The sequence below is a fragment of the Rosa chinensis genome, chromosome 1, assembly GCF_002994745.2.
Source record: "Rosa chinensis cultivar Old Blush chromosome 1, RchiOBHm-V2, whole genome shotgun sequence".
In the NCBI taxonomy this organism is placed as follows: domain Eukaryota; kingdom Viridiplantae; phylum Streptophyta; class Magnoliopsida; order Rosales; family Rosaceae; genus Rosa; species Rosa chinensis.
The window spans coordinates 53,873,777-53,886,586 of NC_037088.1; the positions used below are offsets into that span (position 1 = coordinate 53,873,777).

The window sequence follows — 12,810 nt, forward strand, 5'->3', positions numbered from 1 at the left end:
TCAAATACTATTTAATTTAATTTCTTTTACTATTTTAAATTGAAATGACAAATTTATTCTTGCATATGAGGGATTTTTGTCAAAAATAGTATTTGAACCAATATTAATTAGTTTCGCAAACCACATGGGTAAAATTAAATATTTTTAAACCACAGGGTTAATTTTAAGCATCACTCCAAACCACAAGGACTATTTATAACTTTTACCATACCCTTATTGATATTATCTGGTGTCATAATCTCATTGTTGGTAGAGTATGATTTGGCGACGTGTACCAAGTGAAGGTTCACAAAAATATTAAATTTTCTAATTTTTACGATTTTTCAATGTTGCAAATCAAGAAAATCATAAAATAAAAAATAGAAAATTTGAGATTTTTGAGTTCTGTCATTTCTATAATTGCTTGAAAATCAATTATTTAGGAGTGAGAAAATAAGAATATGTAATTTAGCCAAAAAAATGATGTGGTATAGTCACAGTTATAGGTAGGAAATGCTGGTCTGGGACAATTTTTTTTTTTTTTTTTTTTTTTTGGGAAAAAGATTTCGCAATTGGTTTCAGAGGTAAGGAAAAACATACGGAATATTTTGGTGTGCTCAGCCTCACTTGAAGAAACATTGTTAGACTCGTTTAAATGGGTGTGGCCGTGTGGGTACCATTAGCCTCACTTTACTTGCCACGCCACCTCTAGCTTCACTTACCATGTGGCCATCGTTAGCCTCACTTGACATGTCCACCGTTAGCCTCACTTACCACGCCTACCTTTAGCCATCTATCATGGCTAAAGCCAGAGAAAGCAACATCTGCTTTACCCTCTTTAATTTGTTTACTTACTGCAATTACTCTAGCCAAACCCTCTATGCAGGGTGAACTCTATGCCAATCATATATAATTGCAGATACACTTGATCTTGCAATGGGAACTTATTGCTTGCTAAACCTTTTTGGTGATGAGTTATGAAGGGCTTGATCATAAATCTAATTAGGACTTTAAAAGCATTATAGAGACATTGTGAATGGTAGGTATGCATGCTTCACAAAAGGGAAATCTCTGGGTAGATTTATGATTGTTTGTCATGCTTATACTTTAACAATCATTAGGCTACTTTTATGCATCACAAAATCAATAAAGCAAGAACAAATAGCATGAGCACAATTATGGATCCCAATTAAAATTATAGCAACTCAATAGAAATTATGAAAAAGAAGATTTTAAATCTCCATCTGATTCGTCGACTAATGCTACAGAAGTTAGGATTTCATTTCTAAGACATGGTTGTTGTCTGAAAATTTCTAGCTCATGCATAGTAGTCCTCCATTTCATGCTGATACCTTTGCTTGTTTGACAGTATGAAAAGATGGGGAGCCTTAGAAAATCATGTAAAAGTACATATACTCAAGTTGGTCAATAGAGAACAACCTTTTGATACTTGGTCTTGGGTGAAGAATCAGAACCAGAACCATCACTATGCACCAGGCTTCTTTTGTTACCGAAACAAGTAGTGTTGCTACTAGTACTAATGCAAGAGTCTTGGGGCTGCAGAAGATGTGGTGTTGGAGGAGAAATAGCCACTGGTGGAATCTCAATTGACTTCAGCTGGGGAGGTGGATGTTGCCACTGAGGCAGAGGTCCAGCCAGCAGAAGATTTTGGAGGAGCGGGCCAGCATCGATTACTGCTTGTAATAGCTTCCCTTTCTCTGGCAATGGCTTCTGATCACCTAATAGTTTTGTTAAGATATCTTGTGAGATAACTGGGTCTGCTGCATTTGAAGATGAAATGATGTTCTCATCGGAGTCGGACGAAGCAGCAAAGTAGTGCTTGCTCGAGTCACTGCCTTTCGACTCAACCTCATGATTTTGAGGAGCAATCACTTGTTGTTCTTGTTGCTGTTGTTGTTGTTGTTGTTGTTTTTGCAGTTGTTGTTGGAGCATGTGCTTCTCCAACACTAGACTTCGGCATTTGGCTCTGGCCTCATCTCTCTCTTTGAGGACTCTGGTAAGGAGATCTTGGAAATGAACAACTTCTTCGTCTCTCCTCAAAATCTTCTCCTTTGCTGATACAATTGTTGCCTCAAGCTCCAAGGTTGTGTACAAAAGAGAATGCCTTAACTGATCTTCTATTCCCTGCCAACAGTTCAAGAACTAATATCAGAAACTAAAGGCCAATTGGGTTTAGCACCTGAGAAATTAAGCAGAACCTGAATTTACATAAGAATGTAACATGCTTACCTCTTCCTGATAGCAAAAATCCCAACTAAAAGGACTGCACTGATCTTCCATTACTTGCAGAGATTGAAATGCCGAAGGCTCAAAGGCTCAAAGGTTAAGGCTAGTAATGTGGGGATCTTGGCTTACAAGTACTTTTTGGGTTCAAGCTGGTTTCTAGCTACTTCTTTTCCTTCTTGTTCTCTCCTTGTCTTTCTATTCATGTAACTTGAGGTTGAACAAAACAGAAAAGGCCAAAAGCATTTATAGAAGGTCAAATTGGCGCCAAGTGATATCTTTTTTACAATTGGAATCTTTCTGCACAGGACCATACCTTGTAGGAGGGAATGGGAAATCTGCAGTGGGTGTTCATTTGTCTTCTTAAACTGCCACCTTTTTCTGTAACATGTGAGCGTATGTGACGAATTCAAAAGAAGTAGGACACATTGCACATGTACCATATTTACATATTTACTACCGATTACATAGCTATAGCTAACTACAATCTCAAAATAAATAATTCTATTGTACTACATTCACAAATTCAGCCTAAAAGGAAAAGTCATGTTTGATGAATGATTAAAGCCATATGATCTATATCACTTTGTTTTCTTTAAAGTTTAGCTCAGGTGTTCTTTTTGACTCTTAAGGAGGAAAATTTGATGGGTTATGTATATGTATCATGTATGCATGTGCTGTTATAGTAGACTTGACAGGATTTAGTATTGTCTCTTTCACTTGCCACACCATTGCTCAAGCCTCAAAGTTTGATTCTACTAACTAGTAACAGTATCTAAATCAAGAAGTTGCGGCCATGATAATCAAGAATATTTTGTGTGGATTAGGCTGTATTTGTCTTATAGTAACAGATCCAGAAAAATATTAGGCTGTGGGGATTTGTTGGATTATCAACAATGCAACGTCATATTAAAATTAAGTCCGAGTTGGATTTTAATATTCCTTAATAAAACAGAACGATTAGATAAATATTCTTAATACTTTTACATTAAAAATTTGAATCTCTTACGATTTTTGAATGATAAACAATGAGTTTGCACTCATTAATGACTAAAAATAATTTGCACTCCTATTATTAACATTTTCATTTCTAATGATAATTTAACCTTCAATCTAGATGGTAGAATTGGCAACGCTTTATGTCATTTTTACGTCATAAAACTAAATCAATTTTTCTTTATTGTGCTGAATCCTGATTCCTGAGCATGTGACAATGTGTGCATGCATATCTACTGCGTCTTCCTAGTTCCTAGTTCCTAGTTCATATTTACAGTCAGAGAAGGGAGCATAAAAGATCTTCAGATACAATGGGCAAAGGACATAATGGTGGGTCCTAGAGACCCTCTTTAGGGTAACAAGTTCCCATCCATTCTTTGAAAAGATAAAAGCGAGAATGGCTTCCCAATTCCTATTTGTTAAATTGGAAAATAGTCCAACCTGCGCGTCTTCATATAATGATGAGTCCACCATCTTTAAAACCTCATCCATATGCTTCAATCTACATTCACATGCACACATAGAACGAACAATAATTAGTTTTCATATCCCTCTTTTTAATATTAGAAATAACGTAGAAGTTAAGAGTATTATATGTATAAAACTAGTGATATTTCTTTATATAACGATTAAGGAATTCTCTATTCCAAATCTAGAAGATTATGAACTTGAATCCTACGTTGCAACCTCTTATCATGGGTTAGATTCTCACACATATATTGGAGCAATTTTGAGATGTGAAAACTAACATGGTCTATTACTTAAACCAATCTCTGTAGGATCTCTTTTGAAATAGCATTCATGGTTTAAAATATGCTTTGTGTAAGTCAAGAGGGTACTCACAATTCTAAATCTAAAGGCCTAAAGCAAACTTATTGTCAAATCCAAGCTTGTTTTTCTCTTGTTGGTCACTTAATTTATACTTTCTCTGTTTCCCAATTTCCTTCGTGCACTAACGCGGCATTGGAGTTGTAGAGGATGATTATGATGTAAGAATCGACCTCTTTTGTCATTTGCTTCTCTTTTGCATGTGAGAATGAGAAAGTGATCGGTGCTGGGCCATAGCCTCACATTCTCGTAACATTACTTTGAAGATCTCGCAAAAGTTCGGTGATTGTCTAACATGGTATACGAACTTTTATTTAATAGTTCTCGATATTTCATTTATTCAGTTTAAGTACTAAGTATGATATACATTGTTATCCGCTTTCGAAACAGCTTCCTGGATTGAAGAAATGGGAAAGAGATATTCCAATCTGGAAACTATTTTTGACTGGGATCGCAGTACTAATCAAGAAGCTGCAATTTTTGTTATTATTGAGATTGCCACTAGGATCTGCACATGCAAAGAAAGAAGTTCTTACAAATAATTCTAGGTAGCCCGGTGCTTCAGTCACGAACCAACAGAATCTTATCTTTAAAGACCAATAGACAACAATATTCTGCTATGTCATAATTGAAATTATTGTTAAAAACGAAACATCGGGCGTAGGCTAGATGCTGATACAGGGATTATACTTTTTGCGTTTCCGTTATAACTGTAGAAAGGTAACTCCTAAAGTACTAATCAAACAGATTTTACAGCTACTTCAAGTTGTCAAGCATTAACAGGGGTTCAAGTCCTCAAGCAAACTAACTGCAGTTATTTACTGCATTTACAGCATAACTTCGACACGTTCCACTAGTATGAACAGCTCAAAACAACGATAAGAAAATGCATGAACTGTTAATCAGTTCAGGTAAAACCCAGGTCCCTAATTATTGTACAACATAGGACTTCTGGCAGAATTACAGTGGCCTACACTACCTGGTCTTTTGTAGCTTCCTTTGTGCAGCTAGTTCCAGCTATATTGTCAACTGTTTGTGTGCATCAAATACGATACAGAATAAAGATCACATCGAGCGATACAGAAAACCTCGAGATGATGTCATCATTCCTAAGACCTACCATGCTTGATAATCGCCTCAGATGTGCTTACATTCCTTTGCAACATAAGAATCACTTACAAAATTTTGCATTATAAACACGAGGAATATCTTCATCCTGTAGCATGAATACTATGGTAAGGCATCAATGTCCTGAAGTTTCTATCTGTTAAAGGCTGGAAATAACCAAAGTAGCTCAGATGTAATTCAAGTAGAAGAAAATTAATTTCTACAACAAGAGCGTTTAAAACAAAAACAAAAAACAAAGAAGCTCAGAATACAATTACATGCACCTTGAATTTGAATATCTGGAAGCAACTTAAGGAGATGCTCATAAGAGTAAAACATATCCACTTTAATTTCTTCAAACACGAAAGAGATCAATGCCATTAAATCACAAAATTCTAGCTTTCACAGTGAAACACATCCAGATTACTACACATCACTATTTTTTTTGAGAATGTACTACACATCACTATAAGCAATTGAAAAAAAGTAACATCCTTTCCGGGTAACCAATGGAACAGATTAGCAATAAACAATCATCAGAGAGAGAGAGACTCTTATAAAAAAAAATTAAAAAAAAGACAGGAGATCATAGAAAATCTGACTCAGATGTATAACAACTGAGTTGTGTTATCAGTGCTTAGCTTGTTTCAATATTATGAATGAACAAATCATCTATCAACTATCATCTTCAATCTTTACATCGTTAGAAGCATCTGTCCTGGAAAGGAAGTAGTAGCATAATGCAGCTACACTAAAAAGCACATAACACAGGACATGGACATTGCCTATTTACTTTCTCTGCTGCAGAATAATGTCGTGTTAATTTGAGAATGACTTAACCTTGGCGCATCTTCACATTAATTGGAATTTCCTTGTATGACTTAACCTTCTCAGCTGCTCGGCGCAGTGGCCTTATAGATGATCTTTGAAATTCTTGTTCTTCAGATCTTCCCCCATCCTCCTTTTTTACTAATGGACATGTTGAATCACTTTCATGAACCCCATCATTATGCAAAAGAGAAACAGGAAAATTATCATCATTGATCTCAGATAAGTCCTCAGTAACTTTTGTTTCTTCAGTTACTTCTGGCTCTTCAGTTTTAAACCTTGCAGATTGCCTTCTCAAACTTCTATTCAGAAACCACAAAGCACATGTAAATAAAGTGAAAACTCACTGAAAACATGTACTTGCAGAGAGCAATTAAACACAAGGTAATAAACCTTTTGTTCTCATTTTTACTCTCAGACAAGTCTTCACTTGCTTGTAGTTCTTCAGTTTTAGCACTTGCCAATTGCCTTCTCAACCATCTGTCAGGAAACCATAATGCACAATAAAGTGAAAACTCACTGAAAACACATGATTGCGTAAAGTGAATTAAAATACCTTTTATTGTCATCTTTAATCTCAAACGAGTCTTCAGTTGTTTCCTGGTCTTCGGTTTCAAAGATTGCAGATTGCCTTCTCAAGCGTCTATTGGGAACCCATATATGCACATCAGCACATGTAAAGTGAAATTCCACAGCAAACATGTACAACTAAAGAAAGTAAAGATGGACAAAAGAAAAAAACCTTTTGTTGTCAGCCTTCTCGTTGTTTTGGACAACTTCAACAATAGGAGGGCCTAATGCTGCATGCAAAGGAAACAATTCTTTCTTGGTCAGTATATGTGAAACAGTTGATAAAAGGAGGCACCAAAAATTCAAATAGAATGTCTTTTTATTATTATTACCTAGATTTTGTGGTTGGCGTTTCCTGTTCGTATTAAAATGTTCCTTGACAGCTTGTGAGGATTCCCCTGGCTCAACACACCGAGCTGAACGTACCTGAAGTATTGAAATAAATTATGTAAAGATTACATGAGGTTAACAAACATACCACACCTTCCGAATTCATTAAGCAATCACATAGGATATCTGCATAAGTACCTTCTCATTTGTCGTATTTTGATTTCTTACTTGTTTGGCGTTCTCCTACATTACAGGGTTTAGATTTCAGCAACAAAGTCTAATGTGATTACCGTTTGGACTTATACACTGATGAAGTCAAAAGTAGCCAAACTGACCTTTTCCTCCACTTTCCTCACTTTGAGCAAGGCATTTTGGCATCCAAGTGCATGTTGAAGTATCCTTAGCTGAAAAGAAACAAGAAATGGTTGTTGATTCATGTCAGTTCACTTAAATATAATATAGAAGGTAAAGGGAAATTAGCACTGTTCCAACTTCAGCAGCAGAAACTTAACTTACCCTATCTCGACTTGAAGTGACTTCCTACAAAATTGAAGAAGAATATTAATACAAGAATGGTTGATACAAGTTATCAGTCATCTTGGAATTTCTGGAAGAAAAAAATCAACAAATAAAACATGCTACAGCATACCGCCAACATCTGGCTGTTTGCATGGGCAAGTTGAGAATTCTGTTGCTGTACTTTCTCAAGATGGGCTCTCAAGTTCTCTAACTCTGTTCTGCTCAATTCAATGACTTTACTACCAACTATTAAGGAAAAAGTCCAGACCTAAATCAGAAAACATCTACCAGAGATAAATGCTTAACGAACAAAATCAATCACAAAGGATACTTTCTGTCTGAAAGAAGTTTCATCAGTGCCACATTTTCCTGAGAACAGATTCAAAAACCCCAATTAAGCTCAGCCAACTACATAATTACAGATACTTCAGAGATAAACCAAAAGAGTAGAAACTAGCAACACACCTTGGTTAGATTCTCAACATACTTCTTGGTAGTAAGTGAATCAAATTGCTGGTTCACATGCTGGATAGCTTGCTTATTTGGCCGCTGCTGAATGTTACTTATATCACCAAGCGTCTTCCTTGCACTTCCAACTAAACATCCCTTTGCCTTCTTCTCCTTTTTAGTTTTAGTCCCTGACACCAACACCAAATTCATAATCATTCAACACAGCCTAACCTTATAAACTAGCCACATTCCAAATCAGCTGCCCAATAAACCAATACAGAGGTAGAAAAAAGTTTCCGAATTACAGAAAGCTCTGCCAGACTAAGCCAAATAGCTCTACCGGTCAAAGTAACTAAATTCCATTACTTTCCTCTCATTTCCTAAGCAATCAAACACAGTGCATAACTAGACTTTCTATCTCAATCTCCCACAAATTCGTGCCGTATTCAACAGAAACTTAATCCTGAAAACACAAATGGATATCACACGCTTCTCAGAACCACAACAAACCCTAGCTACATAAAGCCCCAATCAGCACCACAGTTTCGTCAAAAACCCTAACCCCTAAATCCATTCCACAAAATCAAACGCTAATTTCATTCAGTTAACACGAAATTAAGCACGTTCTTGATTTCTATTAACCTAAAAACGACCGAAACGACGAACCAGATATAAGAAAATGAAAAACAAAATTCTTTGAAGAAATCAAAATGAGAGGAATTTTTACCTCCAGCTCCAGCTCCAGCTCCGCTGTTCTCCGATTCATCAAACACGAAAGCGTCCATGGCCAAACCCTAGCTCTCCTCCGCCGGCCGGAGCCTCTCTCTCTCTCTCTCTCTCTCTCTCTCTCTCTCAAATCCCAGTAGCTCTGAGATGTGTGATAGAGAAGCTTAGCGTCGTCGGTGTCGGTGGAAATTGAAATAAGGAGGGAAAGAGAGAGACTAAAGTGAGGGTAGAATCGTAAATTTAGGTGAGAGGCTCGGGAGATTCCCAAGCTGACCCTAACCTCTTTTTAGAAGCCGATAAGGATGGTCCAGACCTATGATTTGGCTGATCCTCCTTTTTGTTTGGACTTTGGAACGTGTAAAGTGTATTAAGTGGATTATGTTGGGCCTAATCCTAGTTTTGTGATGTTGAGAGTTTTCTTTTGAGACTTTAGAAGTTTAAACTTTAGAGTTAGTCTGTTCCCTATGCTTGTAGTTGTTAACTTATTATATGGAGCAATTGTGATTTACTGTTCTTGTGTTTTATATTACGTTGCAAGTATATATTTGTTTTCAGTTTCGGATTAAGTGTTTATTGAGTTATTAATTTTATTCGGTCTAAGTTTGTCATTAATTCTGTAAAATTGTGATACATTTAAAAAAAAAGACACATAGCCCACCTCACTCTTACATATATCAATGAGAATCGAACCAATGACCTTTACAATGTTAAAATAATTTATCAACAAGTCACAGCTCACCGACTGGTAATAGGTGAATAAAGAGTTTTTTCATCTGCATAGGATACACATGAAGAGCGAAAATGTTATCTAAACATGATACCACACTTATACGAAGAACACTAAAGAAAATTTCAACACTACATCTGTCACTACAATTCACCTTCTTTAGCGATCCGACATCCTCGTCAATACATTTTGGATCTTTCTAAATGTACCCAGCAAATTTCTAAATATACCCAGCAATTTATTTATATTCAAAGTTTATAACCAAACCCAGCAATTATTCCCAAAATACCCACCCAAACAAATTACATGTACCCAGCAAACTGAATAAACATATAAACAAATCGCAGCCCTTCAAAAAAAAAAAAAATTGCAATAATGGAGGAAAGATGGGATTACGGCTGTTAATCCTATTATGAAAGGAGGCCTATGAACTCGTTATAATAAGATAGACATCCATATCCAACAATTACAGTAGCCAAAAGACTTCTTTGTAGTTCTAGCTAAGCGTATGACGTTTTTTCAGTGCATTTCACTACAGCCACCATAGATTGCTACCCATTCTAATATTTGATGCTCATAGTACCTTGATCATGGACATCTTGCAAAAATACATCATAACTTCATTTTGGCCATCCAAGTCGCCTTCCAAATATGAGTCTAGAAGTTGCATCCTTGATTAGCATAAACAATCACTGGTACTTTAGCACTCACTTTTGGATGAAGCTTCAGTTCGACAATGTATTCTCCAAACTCCTGAATCTATGGAAGAGATGCTATTCGCTTGTCGAATCCCTACAGATGAATGAAAGAGCAGAGAGTGGAGCGATAAGACAATCATGGATTCATGGGCATGAAAGAACCAAAAAAGTTTCTGAAGCTAAGATTGTTGAATTGGACCATTTCCATACCCTTTTCTTCTCTCAAATACACACCCAATTAAACGAAACCAGCCTCACCTGACCATTACATCAAAACCATTGTCTTGTGGGAAGAGTGATGCTGGTGAAGAACGCTAGGAATTATGGGATTGTTTGTGTTGGGTGCATAGTTTTGTTAAAGATGTGGGTATTTTGGGAAACTTGTTGGGTTTAATTCAATATTTAAAAGTATATTTAAATATCAATTAATTTGTTGGGTGCATTAAGAATTTTGCTAGGTACATTTAGAAAAACCCTATACTTTAGGGCATCTCCAACAGAGTAGCTAAACTCAATTTTTAGCTATATATAACTATTTCTAATGCAAAATTCAGCTCCAATAGACTAGCTATATGTAAGTTAAATTTAAATATAGCTAAAATGGTTAGCTATATTTAGCTAGAGTATCCTACATAGCTAAAGCAAAACTTATATTTCTCTCTCTTCTTTTGTCCACATGTCAGTTTAAGATTTGGTAAAATATAGTTATTATTTACAAATAGCTATCATTGCTAGAGCAACATTGCTAAATTAATAGCTATATTTCACAACTTTAGCTAAATTTAACTAAGAAACAATTTATACTGTTGGAGATACTCTTAAGCGAAATAGGCTCCTAGCTCAGTTTATTGTCCACTTTCACTCCGCCTCTATGGTTTGTTTTTTATTTCCACTCCAAAACACGTCTTACTAACTGAATGTGAATTGTACGTATAAAACATTTTAGCTTACTAATGCATCTAGCACCCGTCCAAGCAAGATCGAACAAATTGTATCAAAATTAAAAGAGAAAAGTCCACAAACAGTCCCTCAACTAATGTGCACCGGTCAGTTTGATACCCACACTCTCAATGGTATCAATGTGATACCTGAACCCATATTTCGCTATCGACGAGGTACTTTCGTCAGATTTCACTGACGGCTCCGTCATATGTCTGACGTGGCAAGCACGTGGACCCCAAAAATGTCAGGAAATGACTTAAATGACCCCAGACTAGCAGACCTTGATTTCCCGCCATTTTCCATAGGGGATGACCACCATTCGCTCCGTCGTCGTTTTCCAGAACCGCTGCGACTCCTGCCTCTCCCACCTCCACGACCTCAACTCTAAGTTTAAGCATACAAAATGTTCAATGTGATTTCAATTTCAGCTCAATCCAAAGTTCCAAACTTTACTAAAGCAATGCTCCATTAAACCAAAATCTAGTTCTCTAATCACAGCCAAAACCCAGTTCTCCAATCACAACCAAAACCCAACATATTGTACACAAACCTTCAACAGGGTACAAAGCAAATTAATGAGGGAAAGTGAGGTTGAAAAAGATAAAGATAAGGGCCCAGAACGCAGATGGTATGAATGCAATGCCATTGTAAACCATAAGCAAACAGATGCAGGTGCTCCACCATCCCAAAAATCTCAGAGGTTCAAATTAAATTGTAACAATTCCACTTGCAAGTCTTGACCAAAATTGAAATCCGATAACAAACCAAAACCAAATCTGGAAAACAGTATATTTTCCAATCAATTGGCATTTGACATCATTCAAAATCAAAAAACCATTTGTAAACATAGACTCAAGCTTTATGCTTTCTTTCCTTACGAGCTAGATCAAAAACCCATTAATCAACGCTTGCCCAGAAATCACTTACGGAAGAATATTTTCCAATTTGAGAGAAACCCATTGATCCAAACCCACATTAAAAGCTTCAAGCTTTAACATAAGAGTTTAGGAACAATCGAACAAACTGAGATCCAGAGGTGCCGAGGGTGCCGCTTGAAATTGAATCCGAGATCGGGAGGTGCGAAGAGGGATGGGGCACCGAGGTCGAGTTTGGTGCCAATGTCGAGACCAAGAGGTTGACATGACTAATACCCTCGCTGGGTTCTGATACCGAGAGGAGATTGGGCGTTGGTCACCGAGAAAAGCTTATGTGTTGACTGCCAGGATGCACGGCCGGGATTTGATGATTAGAGAGAAATACGAACTCTGCTCTCTCTCTCTCTCTCTCTCTCTCTCTTCCATACACGAACCCAGAAGAATTGGTGGGTTTTGCAGAAGCGATTAGGTCGAAGGAAAGACGAGTTTTTAACGGCGTCGGAGGGAGGAGAGGTCCTGAGATCCATTTTGTTTCCCCTTGGGTATTGGATTTGATGGAGACTTGGTTGCGCCTGTGTAGTGGATTTGTAGGTGTAGCCGACTAGAGAAAAAAGGCAGGGTCATGGGTTGAAGATATAGGCATCCGGGGTCTCCTTCCAGTCGATTCGGGTATGGGCGAAGGCGGATGTGTCGCCGGCAGTGGAGGAGGAGTTGACGAGAGAGCCTATTAGGCCTGGCAATTCAGCCCATGACCCGTTAACCGCCCATTTACCGCCCGCTAAAAACCCATTTATTTCCGCCCGATAACTTAACGTGTTAATGGGCTGCCAACCCGTTAACTAACCGTTAACAACCCGTTAGTTAACGGGCAGAAACGGGCTGCCCGACGGAACCCATCGAGCCCGGTTAGAAGAGAGAAAAAAAAAATTGAGAATTGTGAACCCAATATGTATTAAAAATTGAGAATTGTGAGCCCAATATGTATTAACTT

The 12,810-nt window shown here is 37.2% G+C and overlaps 2 protein-coding genes across 3 annotated transcripts; both read right to left on the bottom strand.

Annotated features, from left to right (window-relative positions):
- Nucleotides 1-1,168: 1,168 nt before the first annotated feature.
- Nucleotides 1,169-2,621, bottom strand: LOC112182069 (regulatory protein MIG1). The gene is made up of 2 exons (XM_024320498.2): nucleotides 2,230-2,621; nucleotides 1,169-2,124 (listed from the first exon to the last, which is right to left on the bottom strand). Exons 1-2 carry the CDS (start codon nucleotides 2,278-2,280, stop codon nucleotides 1,405-1,407), a joined length of 771 nt encoding a protein of 256 aa, XP_024176266.1. The 5' UTR covers nucleotides 2,281-2,621; the 3' UTR covers nucleotides 1,169-1,404.
- Nucleotides 2,622-5,745: 3,124 nt separating this feature from the next.
- On the bottom strand, nucleotides 5,746-8,760 carry LOC112175917 (SHUGOSHIN 2). 2 transcript variants are annotated; one of them, XM_024313663.2, is made up of 12 exons: nucleotides 8,579-8,760; nucleotides 7,867-8,039; nucleotides 7,733-7,770; nucleotides 7,532-7,640; nucleotides 7,399-7,422; nucleotides 7,218-7,286; nucleotides 7,081-7,125; nucleotides 6,885-6,978; nucleotides 6,725-6,782; nucleotides 6,539-6,625; nucleotides 6,376-6,462; nucleotides 5,746-6,281 (listed from the first exon to the last, which is right to left on the bottom strand). In XM_024313663.2, the coding sequence occupies exons 1-12, from the start codon at nucleotides 8,634-8,636 to the stop codon at nucleotides 5,990-5,992; spliced, it is 1,134 nt and encodes a 377-aa protein (XP_024169431.1). In that variant the 5' UTR covers nucleotides 8,637-8,760; the 3' UTR covers nucleotides 5,746-5,989. The 2 variants fall into 2 exon arrangements, with proteins under 2 accessions (XP_024169431.1, XP_024169426.1); XM_024313658.2 differs by having other exon boundaries at nucleotides 5,746-6,284; nucleotides 8,579-8,759.
- Nucleotides 8,761-12,810: the final 4,050 nt, after the last annotated feature.

Coding starts and splice junctions, on each gene's coding strand:
- LOC112182069 (XM_024320498.2), bottom strand. CDS start 2,280: ATGGAAGATCAGTGCAGTCCTTTTAGTTGGGATTTTTGCTATCAGGAA. Junction 2,125..2,229: donor ATTTTTGCTATCAGGAAGAG/GTAAGCATGTTA, acceptor AACTGTTGGCAG/GGAATAGAAGATCAGTTAAG.
- LOC112175917 (XM_024313658.2), bottom strand. CDS start 8,636: ATGGACGCTTTCGTGTTTGATGAATCGGAGAACAGCGGAGCTGGAGCT. Junction 8,040..8,578: donor AGCTGGAGCTGGAGCTGGAG/GTAAAAATTCCT, acceptor TGTTGGTGTCAG/GGACTAAAACTAAAAAGGAG. Junction 7,641..7,732: donor AAACTTCTTTCAGACAGAAA/GTATCCTTTGTG, acceptor AATAGTTGGTAG/TAAAGTCATTGAATTGAGCA.